The sequence below is a fragment of the Mustela nigripes genome, chromosome 5, assembly GCF_022355385.1.
Source record: "Mustela nigripes isolate SB6536 chromosome 5, MUSNIG.SB6536, whole genome shotgun sequence".
Taxonomy (NCBI): Eukaryota; Metazoa; Chordata; class Mammalia; order Carnivora; family Mustelidae; genus Mustela; species Mustela nigripes.
The window spans coordinates 86535476-86551963 of NC_081561.1; the positions used below are offsets into that span (position 1 = coordinate 86535476).

The window sequence follows — 16488 nt, forward strand, 5'->3', positions numbered from 1 at the left end:
GCCACGGAATTTTTGAAAATTTTTGGTATAAATAATCACCCAGGTGACTTTCTTCTAAATTTATGATGAGAAACATTAACCTCATATTTTGAAAAACACAGAAAAAATTGACCACCAAGAGCCAACTAGCCAATAGAAGCACTAAGAAGTATGTCCAGTCTCCCAGTATGCCACCCAACAACCCATCTTCACATTTCCACACACCAGAGGGGAATTAAGGGGAATTAACCTACAACCCATACTGTAAAACCATGATCAGACAGGAATGTGGACAAGGGGAATAGAAGAAACTACTTGCTGTCTCACTCCCTGAGTGATCCCATTTCAAGCAGGAAGATGAGAGAAGAATGAACCTTTGCTAAACCACACCAACATTCACTGAGAAGTCTCTTAGGCCATTTCCCTCTGGTGGTAGCACTGGATAGAGGCTGTATAGGATCTGTGTGTTGGGTATTGGTCATTGAGGAAGAAGTCCAGGGAGCAGACTCCCTGAATCCGTGAAAGTCCCTTCAAATGTGTTATGGGAAACCTAAAATAAGCAAGATCCTTCAAGCTAAGAAAAAGCTGCTTCTCATTTTATCCCATGTTCTTATTTTGTCCCATCCAAAGCATCTTTTAAAACTCCCTTCCCCAGAGTTGAAAAAGGAAAAAAAGCAAGACCAAAAACTACAAACTAGGAACAAGATTAAATACCTGGTTTATTGGGAAAAATTCATAATGAAAACTGCAATTGCTTATCCTGCAACTTACAAAATAATAATTTGATATATAAAATGAATTAGTTTTCACTATGTAAATACAAATGGTTAAAAAAAAAAATAGTCCATGTGATATATCCTCTATTTGCCATTCAGAGAAATCTCACATCCCTGAATTCTGTGTGTCTCACAACAGGTATTTTGTATCTCTTTTTCCAAGGAAGACCAGGTTTGTCTACATTGAAGGTGGTGTTTACAACCACAATCTACCAGAAGCTGTGTCTATATGATTAGAGCCCAGCCAAACCTGAGATGAACAATTCAAGCCACTTCCTCTCCTTCGGCTATTTTAATGATTTGTGAGAGGAATGGAGCTCCGAAAGCTTTACTAAACCACTGGTTCATGCCTATCAATCATGATGAATGAGACCCAGCCCATCTTTGAATCCATCTACTATGTTCCTGAACATATAGACACAAAAGAGTACAGATTTATTAATACAGCATTTTCCCACACCCCAACCCTATAAACCACTTTAAAAGAAAAAAATTTCATCTTAACCTTTCACTACATAAGGAGGCCTTAATAATGCTGCAGGATTTGGGTATGAAAGAATACTTTCCTAGTTACCATAGCATGGTAACAGAAAGCTTCACAAAAAAGATCAGGATATAGTTAGAAATTCTCACAAACAATATGCATTGAGGAAGCTTTTTAGCTTCTTTAAATAAGTGAAGGCTTGGAAAATATTTATTTTTTGCATTTCTTTTAGGATCTTTGGTCACTGACAATTCTTACTAATCTCTCTCTTTTCGTTGGCTCTTAATGGACACAGTCCATTCCACCTGGGAAAAGCAGAAACTCGATCAGGTCAGTCCAATCTTTGAAGCCTTCTCATTTTTGCCTTATACAGTGGTTACATTTCATATTCATATTCTTTTACAAATGTCATATAAATGGTATTTATAGATATAAGGGGATATTGGCATATTATAGGTCATTAGTTTAAAGAAGTAAGCTTTGTTTACAAAACATATATAAAAGATGAATATGAAACTGTAACACCATTTAAGAAATATTTTCTCCCAAATTATTTTAGCATTGACTAGTTTAATGAGATGAACACTGCCCACAAAATGGGTTCAATGGATGCTGGCGAAGGCAGTATCTTGCTCTGGGATCCATCTTGGCAGCAGTGATCTTCTGCTCACTCCCACCTTAGGCAGATGTGTAGAAGTACCTGGGCTTGGCATTACCCAAAAGGTCATCTTCATAGTTGGGAAGGCAACAGAAGAAGAAGGCACAGCCGATCAGGATAATCGTGGCTGCCCACCCAAAACCATAGGCCCAGTTATAGATGTAAGTGACAGCAGGGTTGGCATGAAGGTTGAAGGTCTGGGTGTACTTCACAGGGTAAATCACCAGGGAGATGATCTGGAATACAGCTAAAGGGAAGAAAAATATCCCCAAGTGAATACAAATGCACAAATGAATGCAAGGGAAGAACAGGTCAACTCCCTCTTCCACAACTGGTTTTTGTCTTTAAATAAGTGTTAAATCCACTTCCTGTCAATGAAAGGGACTTGGGGTGGGGGGGATCTATTCGGCATGAGCCAGAACATGTTATTGACTCTTGTATGTCAGAGAGACCTGGCACTGAGCAGAATGCTGATTATATGAAACACAGACGAAAGGCAACTAGAGAACCCTTCTTTAGTACCTGTGTAAGCATTGTGTTTACTAAAGTAAAAAGTGCAAAACTATGGTGTACCATTGAAAGCAGGGTGGTAGGTTTTCATCTTGGTATTTCCTGTGCCAAACACAGTAAATATTTTCAGGGCTAGTAAAAATAATATATATACACCTACACACATGTGTGTGCACACACGCACATATATTTGACAATATTGATATTTAACAGCACATGATTGGAATATTCATTTAATAAATGAGTAACTAAATGAATCTACAAGCCAATGATGTGAATGATCAACAGAGAAACACAAGGAAAGCCTGCAGAGGAGGCGAGAATCTGAGGAGTAAATAGAAAGGGAGAGATGGAGGTCAGAGGGAACAGCATTCCAGGCTGGGGGAAGAGAAACACCGGAGTGTTTCTCTTGGAGGAGTGTAAGGAGGATCTAAGAAAGAAAACACAGGTCAAGAAGACTTCTATCCTCTTTGGCATTAGAGTCACCCAATTACAATTACTATTAATCATATTAACATTTTAAGCAACTTTTAAAAAAAGAACTTGATTAAATTGACTTTTGTTTTCATTTTTCATGAACATGCATAACTCCATGTGCTATAATGAGCACACACGTGCTATGTTGTGCTCTGTATTCTTTTCACATCATATTTCCCATGTCTGTTGCCACGTCAGAGGATAGGAACACATTTTCGCTCTATAACATTAAGACACTAAGTCTACACCCATCGGTGCCAACCAGTTGTGCTCCAAGAGCCCTAGGTCTGGTATTCCATTAATAAATGTTCACTCTGACCACACCCACCTGTATCACTAAATCTCCCATACTGCAGAATCAGCTCTATGATACAAGTTCCGGACCTGGCCCATCCTAGGGTCTCCTGTCCCACTGCAGAAAAACTTTCTATGACCCGCTACATCATAAGATTGTAACATTCCTTCTATAAGCAAAATGGGCTCAGCATGGGGCTCACAGGAGGACAGCCCTGGGGCCACAATGGAAAAAGTGCAGTGATTGTTGTCAGCTGTTGTTGTCAGCTCTGGTCCCTCAAAGCAGGGTGTCACTGGACATGGACGTGGGGTCACGCAGCATGGACTGGAAACATGGGGTACTGCCTGAGACACAGGAGGAAAGGGACCTAGACCTAAAAGCCCATGTCTCCGTTACTTTTGCGCATGGTGACACATCTCCTGACAACAGACCTGGAAGTGTAATTGTCAAGGATTGTGGGTTGGACAGTATTACAGAGATGCCTACTGAAGGTAAGAATGAAGAACCTGTCTTACCAGCCAGGGCCAGGAGGCCTCCAATCACTCTGAGAAAGACGAGCATCTGGGGTCCGCAGAGGGCAAAGAAGGAGAGGATGAAACAGATCACCAGGATGATAAAGCCACAGAAGAGCATGGCGGCCGCTGCCCTTCCCCACGCTGTAAGAGAAAAGAAATGAATAAGACACACAGGCCACATTTAAAAATTATCTATCGAAGTATCAATAGAAGTTTTTTTTTAAATCTTCTACTACTTATATTTGGTGGAAAGACTGTGTTTTTGATGGGAATTAAGCATCTCCATATCTCAAGGGAAGAATAGGCAATTCATACGGAAGGCACTAATATATTACTTGTGGTAATACCTTCTCCCCTCAGACTTGGGGTAAATGTTTCTAGCTCTGAAATGAAAGTTAGAATTCATTCAACTCTTTCTCACGTAATAAAGAGGCCATATAAACAGGTATATTTAAAAGGCTCTCTCCTTCTTCCCCTCCCTACGCTCTTGCTCTCTCTCACTCTCACTGTCTTGCACTCTCTCAAATAAATAAATAAAATAAATAAATTTTAAATAAAAATAAATAAATAAATTTTAAAATAAATAAATAAAATAAAAGGTTCATGCAAGTTCTAACATAACATATAATAAACAACACTTTTGGTATTGAAAAATTAAGTTATAATGTCTTTAGGAAATGGTTCAAATACCTTTAAAAAGATCTTTGTTTTGTATTAATGTTTGGTCCTGTGCCAAAATAACCATTGAAAAGCATACTTATGACTAGACAGAGAGGTGCACTAAAGTGATTTAATTATAAAGAAGCTTTGATTTTTATAACAAGTTTAGGTATAAACATATCCCATTGTTTGTCTAAATTTTAACTTCTGAAGTATTCAGAATTTATAGCGCAAGAGTTCTTAATGATGGATAGGACTCTTAAAAACAATCAAGATGAAGTGAAAATTGAGTTCTGGTTTTGAAAATCTGCGTGGACACCTCTAGTCTTGTATTGTTCTACCGTCAGCCCATGGAAATAGGAGAACCATGATACCCAGGTTAACAATTCCAGTCAGTAATTCCTGTTGTGCAGCCTACACTGATTTCAAAAATCTCTTCCCACACAACCTGCTTTCTAGAGGGCTTAACTGACATTGATGATGTAATTGCCCTGGCCAGGCACTGTGCTAAGAACTGGACATGCATTAGTTCACTAAATATTCACAGTAACTTTTAATGTCTTTTTTTTTCCTAAGAGAGGGAGGCGGAGGAGGCGCAGATGAAGGGGAAAGAAAATCTTAAGCAGGTTCCACGCAGACTGCAGAGCATGATGTGGGGCTCTCTCTCACGACCCTGAGATCATGACCTGAGCCTAAATCAAGGGTCAGACGCTTAACCAACTGAGTCACCCAGACACCCCCACAATACACTTTAAAAGTTCATACTACCATCATTTCTTTACTGGGGCACCTGGCTGGCTCAGTTGGTGGAGCATGGGACTTTTGATCTCAGGGTTGTTAAGTTCAAGCCCCACGTTGGGTGTAGAGATTACTTAAAATTTAAAAAAAAAAAAAAATGTTTATCACCATTTCTTTAGAAATGAGGATATACTAAGACTTTGAAAGTTCAAGTGACCTGCCCATTGCCACATAGCAATTGCCACTGTGAGTGGTTCAGGCAGAGTTTGACTTACAACCTGGATAAATCCAAAGCATGACTCTTCAGATACGTAATTTATATCCCATAAAATTCACTCTTTCAAAGTATACAATTCAGGGGTCTCTACTATATTCACAGGGTGGTGCAATCATCACCGCTTATAATTCCCAAATTTTCATCACCCCCCAAAGAAGCCCCATATCCATTAGAGGTCATTCACAATTCTCCCCTTCCTCCAGCTTCCAGCAACAATTAGTCTAGTTTCTGTCTCTATCAGTTTGCCTATTCTGGACATTTCCTATAAATGGAATCCATACAGCATGGCCATTTGTGACTGTCTCCTTTCACCTAGATTAGTGGCCTCAAGGCTCATCCGTATTTGCAGGTACCAGCACTGCATCCCTCTTTGTGGCCAAAAAAATTCAGTTGTACAGCTCTCCCACATTTTATTTATCCAATCATTCATTCACTGATGGACGAACATGCGCTCTTGACCTACACATCCGCCCAGGCGCACTCCTGACCCACTGAATCAGAATTCAAGAGGTAGTACCCAGGAATCTGCACCTTACTGACATTTCTTACATCCATGCTAAAGTGTGAGAAGAACTGAGAGAGATTATTAATCTCCTTATGAGACCAGATCAGCCCTGGCAAAAACAAGAGCATGTAATTTTCAGGATGTGACCCATCGTCAATTATAGCCACATTCTATAGATTTTTTTTTTATGGCTACCACCAATCATTACATCAATTAAATCCAACTATTAAATTCAAAGAAGTAGATACTGATTTTTCCTTTTGAGTTCACAGGTTACAAACAATAACAAAAGGTGACATCTACATAAGCATGCAGAGGAATGCAAACGTTGAGGAAAGCTGCATAGCAGAATGTGAATTCTCAATAACAACAATAAAACTCCCTAACAAAGAGCGTATTTTGATAACCAAACTTTGACAGTCACAGATTAAGGTTTTGTAAGTATAGCTAAACAAGTCGTGCATGATGTAGCTTCATAGAGTAACATCAATAATTACTCCTATTTATTTGGGGAAGACTATTGCTATTACTACTCCCTCTAACATGATAGCTGAGGTGTAATTTACAGAAGTTTGAAGTACTTGAAAGAAATTAAGAAACCAGCAAGCCAGTTCACCTAACCTGAAGCCAACGGGTGAGCACAAACAGAAACACAGCCCATGTTAAGCACCTGGCCTATGCTGTGTGAAATAATTCCGTCGTGACTTGTTTACGTAACATGCTGAGTCTAAAGAAAATCAAAATGGCAAATTAAGTGGCTTCTTGTCTTAAGAAAGGCTTCTCTGGAAGTAGAAGGCATGTAACCTGCTCCTACAGCATGGGAACACCCAGAATGAATCACTTAACTATCACTGAAGACCCAGATTTTGGCACGGTTTTGAAGATCTGGCTGATGAATATGGAGTAAGACAACCTGCCTTCTCATATCAATGACTATGTTGCTGTAAAATGATGAGATGGACCCTCCCAGGTCTGAGCAGGGTCAGCCCAGCCCAATATCCTGCCCGAGAAGGGGACCAACAGCCATGTAGACATGGCAAATCTCCATGACATACATTTTGAAAAGCTGAGATGAGTCTGTACCCCCAAGTACCTTTGGTCTTACCTAATTACCCAGAATGAGCTTAATACCTGCAAATTTACCCAACCCTTTGGGGAACTATTTATATTTTTATATTATACCATGATCTAAATTATACCGTTATCTACTGACCCAACAGAAAAACATCAATTTTTTTAAAAACTTGTCCATGACTGAACAGACGGATGGTCTTTGGCTCTTCAAAGGCAGAATGTGCTTCTTCATTGTGAAGACAAGTTATTGTGAAGACACCATTATTATTTTATATGCAAATTGTATTGCCTTTCCTAATTGTGGTTTGTGATAGAGGGCGGGGAAGATTCTTGTTCTCAATTAGCACTCTCTGAACAGAAACCACAAATCAGGTAGGACTCCAGGTAACCAGATTCCATGTTTCTGTGCAGGAACGGTTTCTGTTTGTTCTGTCCCCTTAAGGGAAGATGAATTTGGTGTTATTTATGATCCGTTACGTCCTAATTTTTTTTCTAAGTGCCATTTGGACAAGTTCCTATTATCAAAGAAACCAGAGGCCTTATAAATCCACTTGTAAATAGGATTCATTAAAGATCCATTTGGATGAAGAACAGCTTACCTAATTTTGCCATCACTTGCAAAGATTAAACCTTAAATCAACACTAACAGTCACTGAAGAAATTCTGATTTTTTTCCCTAGGAAATGCTTTTAAACTTTTTGTATGAGAAAAATGCTGTATCTTTTTTCCAGTGATGACATGTGAAAACACGATGTTGCAAGTCAAATACAGCTAGGAAAAGACCAGTGAGGTCAGCTGATAAGAAAGGAGCCAAATAAATAAATAGGTAGACAGTAGAAATAAATAAATACCTTGAATGCCAAGCTAGGAACCATTAACCAAACTGAAGCTTGTGGCGGGGTGGGGGGACCAACAACAACAACAAAACTGTAAGATGAGAGCGCTATTAATATTTTTAGTATTGTGAGCAACATTTGGCAGACTGTCACTAACCGTTCCTCCAAAGTTAGTTTTTCTTTTAATGAATTTGCTGCATTGTTTTTTTTTTAGTTTTTTTTTTTTTCCTAAAGATTTTATTCATTTATCTGACAGACAGAGATCACAAGCAGGCAGAGAAGCAGGCAGAGAGAGAGGAGGAAGCAGGTTCCCTGCTGAGCAGAGAGCCCGATGCGGGGCTCGATCCCAGGACCCTGGGACCATGACCTGAGTTGAAGGCAGAGGCTTTAACCCACGGAGCCACCCAGGCACCCCCTTTTTTTTAGTTTTATACATGGCTACCATACCCTGACCAGAACAGTCTGGCCTAGCCCCTTACTCAGTGTCCTGCAGACACCAACCTGCCACCCAATTTGAGTAGGGCTCCTTTCCAGAACAACAGATTCAGCTATTAATAGTACAAAGGCCCTACCTAGTAAATCTGAGAACAGGTCAGATCTCATACTGGTTGTATAGGGTTCTTTATGTCAGACTCTTTAGGTCACAGAACTGAAAACTGGATAAAATCATGGGTGAAAAAATTAAAATGTTAAAGATAACCCATGGGTGGAGTATATATTCAAAAAGACTGGGGCATGTCCAATGAGGAGGTAATGGGCAGGAACACAGGCCGGGGCCTCTGAAACTGGAAAGCGTTTACAAATCACGTGGCTATCTTGTGAAATAACCACCTTCCAGGTAATGCTGATGCCCCTCGTCTGGACATGTTGATTTGCAAAAATCAAGAGAACAACTCGTCACAGGCCTCCAAAAATATCTACATCGAAGAAGCGAGTTTGCAGAAGCTTTAGAAGGCAGTAAAGCAAGGTCAAGGTCCCATGGGATGGCATCCAGCTGGTGTGAGATTCTTTACATGCTCCACATTTTCTCCGGAAATGGAGCCTGATGATAACTACTTACCACTGGGTTTTTATAGAACCGTGATACGTTCTCTCTTTATGGTGTTCTTTTAAAGCCTCAGTGGGGAAACCATCCTACCCAGGAAGATGTGAACACAGGGATTTGTACCATGAACATAGACAAGATATCTAGCAGGGAATCGGGGAGCAATCCTCACAGACTTGAAAGTGGGTCAGATGAAAAAGGCTAGGAAGTAGCATTTACGTGGAAGCATACTTGAGCTCCATCAGTACAAGACAAGTACTTTTAGACAGAGAGCAGCGTCCAGAGAACTGAATTAAGTTGTGGAACAAAGGGAAGAGGCTTAGCTTGTCGTGGGTGGTGTTGATGAGCAAAGACTTTGGTGAAAGCTTGAACAGGTGCACTCTTATGTCCTTCTATAATAGCCTGGGCGTCTGTGTCCGCTAGCAAGGAGAAAACAAGGCCACTTAAAAGGGAGTGAGGCTTCCGGGCAGTTCCTGCTAAATGCAGCCAGTGAGCCAGTCGTTGGTTCCCACACATCTGAATCTTATAAATCAATATAAATTTATATTTTTAATTATGAAAATCAATTGAGTGGCCAATTTTTTATTTTGCTGTGTAAAAACCATGAACATCCACCCACAGTGAATAATCTATCCCACCAATGCCTAATTTCATAAAACCATAACATTTCTATACCTCACCCTGCCTCCCCGTCAAAGGGTCTCACGAGCCTAATCTCAACATGAAATCCTTTAAGTTGAATTTAGAGCGATATAAACCTATTCCCTTTGTGCTTATCTTTCTCATCTCCTATACATTTAAGAACCATAGGGCTAAATGATCTAAAAATAGGTCCTATAATACTCTGATTCCTGGACTTACCTAAGACTGATTTCATGTAAAAGCAAAACAAACCAAAAAAAAAAAAAAAAAAAATGAACAAAAAGCAGAAAACAGCCCATTCAATGCACTGTGCGGTATTCAAAGACATCTGGTAAAAAGGAGGTTCTGTACTTGTGAGGCAGGCACTCTAACTGAGCTGCCCTGGGTCCCCACTGCCGTTCCTGGCGCATAGACTCATCACCCTTAGTCTCCACCCTGACAAGTAGGTGCCTGCTTTGGATTTGAAATCTGTATCACTGATATTTAAAATAATCTCCTGATGTATTTTTTTCTTAAAACTGGAGAAGAAAGGGTGCTGGCAGAACAAAAACAGGATGCAAGAACATGCATGCAAATCCAAGTTTGCATTTTATGTATGGGTGAAATCGGACCAATCATTGCAATGCTCTCTTCCTGTTTGGACAAATATAAATGTGAGATTCTCTCCATGCTCGACATGCTCATGATTTTGCTTAAAAATTAAATGGGTATTTGTGAAACTGGGTATTTCTGTAGTTGTTAATATCATGTAAATGCAAATTTCAGGGGAAAATTTAGTTCATTTATGAGGGAAAATGAGGTGATGTAGCAACCTGAAATTCTTTTAAAAAACTATCAATAACTGTGAGGAATATAATATTCTGCATTTTACATCGTTCTAATGGGTAGTATCATGTTCTGCATTTTACATAGTTCTAAGAAACTATTTCCCTTTACAAAAACGTCTCTATTATTAGTATAATTGCCAAGACTTGCCAGGAATAATCTGTGCTTTTAATATCAAAATGAACATACTAATGTTATGAATATTAATTAATAGAAAGAGATGGTCAAGCACTTTGTAATAAAAAGATATACTTTCTTAATCGTATTTACTCAATGTAAATCACAACATTTACACTCTAGTACATATCAAGAAGTTTTTTAAGAGTCAGTAACACATTCAATCATCTATATTAAGATATTATTTGATTTTATGTTTAAGATTTTATTTATTTGACAGAGAGAGACACATTTAGAGTGTGAACACAAGCAGGGGGACTGGGAGAGGGAGAAGCAGGCTTCCCGCTGAGCAGAGAGCCTGATGTAGGGCTCGATCCCAGGAGCCCTACAGGCAGATCCCAGTGAGCCACCCAGACACCCCTAAGATATCATTTTAATTAGAGCCATCCACCTTATTCCTTGTTGTGTTTATACATGTGTAGGAGTGTGTATAAACTGCTTACTACATTTTAGAGAAATCTCCTGTAAACATATTGTTTTCCAAAAAGCCTTACTGGTTATCTGAAAATCTCCAAAGTTGGAGATGCCTAGAAAATCGCCCTACAGTGTAGGAATCCACAATTTCGATATTTGTGAAGCAAAACTAGCCAATAGTCAATGGCAGAAAAAATGAAGTGTAAGTATAATAAACACTCAACTCATCTCTGACACAGGAACCTGAGATGGACCTCTCTCTGGGGAGTTCACATCTACATCCTTCTTCCCACGGACACATAATGACAGGGGATCCTGGATTCATGATTTGATTCTAGGTCTTGCACAAAAGCTTCATCTAATGTGTTATTGACACATACTTATCTTTGCAAAGGTCTATAGGAGTAACTTAATTGGGATGTTAAAGCCACCACCCGCTTAACGAATATCAGTCTTGCTGCATCGTAAAGGTAGCAATAGATTTTTTTTAAACTTGGAAAACTGAACTTTACCAAAGACCAATTTCTACATCAATTTGAAACATATTTTATACACTGGATCAGTGTTGCCTTTAGCATTAAAAGAGTTAATGCTTTAGATTTCTAATTAAAAAATTAAACCAACAAAACCTGTTTATTCCCTTCTATATACAAAGCACTATATCATTCTGAGGCTCAAGACACCACACCCTACAAAGGTGAGCTCATCTTGCAAGTCAAGAAAAATAAGAACTGCATTGTAGTGAGTTTCCCAAGAGGGCTGGAGTCACAGCCAGAGCCTTGCAGGCCAGATCATGTCCCAGCAATAGCTGGTGGTTCTACCAGCTCCTCTCTTCCTGTGGTGCACTAAGTTGACTTCACATGAGGGAGGATTGCAGAGTACTCTTTGGGTCTGTACTAGTCTTTGTTCTGAAGTATGATTATCAAGTCTGCTTAAAAACACACCTATTTAAGCAGTCCTGTTAAGTTCCCCTACAAGAGACTGAGCTCCAATGCGTTTTAACTAAAAGATAAAGCATATTACTTCAAAGATATTAATTCCCTTTTAAAACCTAAAAGATCTCAGATAATAGAAACACTGGCAGGCGCTCTATTTGTTTTAAGAGAGAAAAAACACAGACTCTAAGGAAAGGAGAAATTCCATGCAGTCTTTACATTTTATTAGCTGCTAACGAGGACCATGCCTCCCTTTGCGGGAAAGCTCCTATTGGGAATTTCCAAACAGTCCACAGTAGATAAGATACAGCACCAAGCTCTGGATAGGGGCCCCCAGAACCACAAATAAACACTGTGCTTGGAAGCCGTGGGCCACTTCAGAGTAAAGAATCAAATTAATGGGTCTTAGGCAGGGAATGAGAAACGGCAGGGTAGCCTTCTTTCTGGGTTTAAAACTATTAAATTCAGTTGCTGAGGCCCCATTCAGTAGCATTTAGCTTAAGTTTGGATTAGGCTCTTACTTAAACCCTCCTCTCCCGCACCCCAGGCAAAACACTGCTAATGACAAGAGATCCGGGCTCTTCTTCCCCACTGTCCTAAGAAGGGAGTGGCAGTAGACAGGACTGTGCTCCTCTCCAGTCCTGCCTATTATGTAGGACACCAGGGCTGCCCCCATGCTGGAAAAATAAAACGCTCGATCTGCACTATATGAAATTTGTCAACTCCGCTTCCTTTTGCTGGTGTGGAAGATGTGTTTGCTGCGTCGATTTTACATCAGATTAAAGTAAGTTTTTCTAAACAACAATGGCGGACTTAAGTCCAAAAGACACACCCTAAAGCTAACCAGAACTAGCCTGCTGCTTAAAAATACTGCGGTCCCTCTTGAAATCATGACTGCTAACACTTGGACGGAAAGGGCCTTTTTGTTGCTTTCACTTAGTTCGCGTTAAACGATACACCGACCTTGGTGAAGGCACATATTTTAATATTTTATTTTAATCTCGTGAGGAATCAGAGGAGATGGTGGAATGGTAAGAGATTTCAGTGGGTCCTCAAGAAAATACAGTTTGTTCATTGTATTTCCTCACCTAAACCTTTTCGACGGCTGAAAATCTCTGACACATAACCGACAAAGCCTACAGGAAACATAGTTTAAACTAGGGCCGTTTTCGTTTCAGTGTTGAGTCTGGTTTTGGCCACTCAAAGCTGCTACTGCTTTCTTCTGTTCAGGTCGGATGCCTGAACCTAAGCTCTAAACACACTCCTCCCCACCCCACTGCCATCACTCCCTACCGCTGCCCCAGTTCAGTCCTTTAACTTGGGGCGGTCTCCGAAGATCGGCGGAAGGCCCAGCCGCAGCCCGGAGGGCTTCCCGGAGGCGGCGGCACTCACCGTACTCCATGAGGCTCTGGCAGCCATCATCGTAGGACCCGCTGCCGCCGCCCTCATGGAAGCATCGCCACCACAGCGAGGATGTCTGGATGTGGTCGCTCGACTGCAGCCAGCCGCGGCCGGCCAGCGCGATGATGTCGAAGGCGATGGCGCTGAGCAGCAGCAGGGGCAGGATCCACCTGCAGCGCTCGCAGGCCAGGCCGCAGCGCAGCATCTCGACGGTGGCGGCGCGGAGGAGAGGAGCGCGCGGGGCTCGGACGCCGCGGAGACTGGCCCGCCAGCGCGGGCAGCGCGACAAAAGGGAAGAGGCCGCAGGGAGGCGGCTCCCGGGAGGACGCGGCTCGGGGCGCCCGGGCCCCACCTAGATTCCGGTGACTCACGACGCGCCGCCCGGACCTGCCCGGCCGGCCCGGGTGTGCGCGGGGAGAGGCGGGGCCGGGCTCGGGTTACACGGGGCGTGGGGGAGCCTAACCCGCCCGCGCCCGGCCTGGAGCCGCGGGGCGCCCCGCCCGGCCAGGGATGGGGTCCGGGGGGGCCGGGCTGCCCCCACGCGCTCCTCCTCGCCTCCCCACTGCCTCATGTCCCGCTTCCTGGAGCCTCTCACGTCAAATGTGGTTTTCACAGTGCCTCACCGGGTGCCCGTTTTAATCCGTGCACACCAGCTCAATATTTAATCTCTGTCGGATAATGGTCTGACTTTAAACAATCCCATATTTATCCATATCTGTCGGATAATGGTCTGACTTTAAACAATCCCATATTTAAGCATCAAGCAGCTTGAGATGGGTATTCACGTTGTACCTGTGTGTAAAGGCTGCACTGCGTTTGAACGTAGTGTGCGCAACCCAGGAGCCCGTCCCTGACCTTCCTAGGCAGAGGTGGCCACTTCCTCCCGGGCTCCACCTTTGTACCTTGTACCGTAGCTCACTTCATACTCTTATCTGCTTATGTACCCGCCTAACCTGCTAGGTCTGGAGCTCTTTGCCAGCAGAGGCCATGTTTTATTTATCTGCGTATCCCTGGTGTCTAGCACTGTGTCTGGATGTTGGCGGGGACGGGTGGGGGGCTCAATTAACATTTAATGCATGAATGCGCTGAGTTTAACAGATGCTCACTTAGGTCTTGGAAGAGTTTCATCGGGCTTCCTGGAAACCTTCAGGTCCCGTCTGCAGCAGTGTCCACACTCCCTATCACAGGTCTGTCGCTATTTCAGCCCACTTAATCTACTCTTTTCGTTTACTATTTTGAGGTTTCTCCAAACAAAAACCGTATGCCAACATGCAACCAGTACCTAAAATCCCACCTCCAGTGTCCTGGCCCTGTCACCACCAATGACTCAAGTGTGGGGCTGGGGGAGGAGCTGGAACGGCAGCTGGGAGTAGCAACTGAGGAGAAACAAATTCTCAGTGCCAGGCTCCACAGTCGCCTTGGGCAAATCATGAAAAGCATCCAATGAGGGTCACAATTTTTTAATGGAGGTCACATCTTACCTCGTACCTTCAGAGCTTTCCTCTGAATCCCTTGCTTTTCCCACCAATTTAATATAAGAGAAAGGGGGAATATTTAGCAATGTTTAAAATTTAGTTCTCTGTATTTCAGTTTGGTATTCTCAATAGAAAAAGAATACTATTTTGTCTTATGGTTCTCTGGCAATTTTTGAGAACTGTTCCCAGAAACGTGCTGAGAAAGTTCGTGTTTGAAGCCACAGGAAAAAATCTCTTCAGCCTTAGTCTGACATAAGCCAAGTTCACATATTTTCCTTAGAGGCAAATATTTTCATTTTGGAATAATAGCATAAATGGGGCTGGGAGGCTTCCGCCAAAAGTTAACTGCATACGGCGCAGATTGTATAAAGAAAATATGCTCTCGGGGTTTTCAAAAGTAATGTAAATATTTGTTTAATTAGCTGTGTCTATAAGATATTTGTGAGGGGGAGATATCACATTCTACAAATAAATAGAGAACTGATCAGGAGCAAAGTGAGTTTCATGGGTCTTAAGATCTCTAAAGGATTTTGGACGAAATATAACTTCTTTTTCTTGTTCCAGTAGATATGAGGAAAAGAGCTCATTCATGTTGAGGTGAAAACAAGGAAAGTAGCTCTTCAGAATTTCTGGAAGCGAGTAAACCCAGCCTGGTTGGGTTCTAACTGGAAAGTACCTAATATAGGTCCCAAAGACTGTGGAACCAGATGAGTGGAGTTCAGATCCTTTCTCATATCAGCTGTGTGACACTGGGACACTTAGCTTCTTTGTGCCTCAGTTCCCTTATCACCGGTAGTGTTGTAATGGGTATTAAAATGCTAATATATGTAAAGCATGAAGAATTGTGCCAGCACACAGTTAGCTACAATAAAAGGGGTGATAATGATGATTTTCACGTAAGTTTCCCACTTTACTAAGATTGGGCCTTTACATGTTTATAAGGAACAGATTCTTTACAAGAATATCAACTGTATAGATCTAAGTTTTCTCAGACAATCATTCCTCTTAGCCATACTAGCAAAATGACGGTGTATAGTGGAGAATAGGCAGCTCAGTAGTTCCGCCTTCTGGATAACCTAGGAATCGCAGAGCGTCTGATGATGTAAAGTATATCTAAAAAAGGTTTTTATTTTTATGATTTTGGATTTTCATGGTTATAAAAGCAATAAACATCACAAATGAGGTATATACTATTATCATCCTCATATAGATGATACAACTGGGGCACAAAGTTCAGTAACTTGCTCAAAGTCACAGTCCCTGAGTGGCAAACCCATACACTACCCTGGGCCATTTGTCACCAGAGCCGGTGCTATTTACCACAATAACCATTTGTAAGAATCTGGAAAATATTCCTCCATAAGTTTCCTTCTTTCTTCCCTTTTCTCTGCCTTTTTCATCCAACCCACTACCAAGTCTCTCCTGAGCTTAATGAAATGGTCCCATTTAAGCTGCCATCTTCTCACTCGTAAACCAAAGTAATCACATGCAGGTAGAATGAGCACAGCGGGACAGGAAATCAGGTAGTCGGAAGTCTTCTTCTCACTGCTGACCCTGTGCTTCACCTCTAATTCCTGTCCCATCACTCTTCTCCTCTGTTCCTGCAAACTTCTGTCTTGACTCTCTCCCCTCCTATCCCTTCCTGTCTAGTCTACCCAGTGGTGTGATGGTAAATGTTTACCAACTTTCTGACCCCCCAAATCCTTGATTTGTAGCATTTGTCAATTTCTATCATGTAAAACTCTCCCAAGGCTGATTTCCAGTTACCACCTGATGTCACTGAACACAGA

At 41.7% G+C, this 16488-nt stretch overlaps 1 protein-coding gene across 1 annotated transcript; it reads right to left on the reverse strand.

Annotated features, from left to right (window-relative positions):
- Nucleotides 1-674: 674 nt before the first annotated feature.
- PERP (p53 apoptosis effector related to PMP22) lies at nt 675-13638 on the reverse strand. Its single transcript, XM_059400807.1, has 3 exons — nt 13215-13638; nt 3695-3835; nt 675-2144 (listed from the first exon to the last, which is right to left on the reverse strand). Exons 1-3 carry the CDS (start codon nt 13426-13428, stop codon nt 1918-1920), a joined length of 582 nt encoding a protein of 193 aa, XP_059256790.1. The 5' UTR covers nt 13429-13638; the 3' UTR covers nt 675-1917.
- Between the last annotated feature and the right edge of the window lie 2850 nt (nt 13639-16488).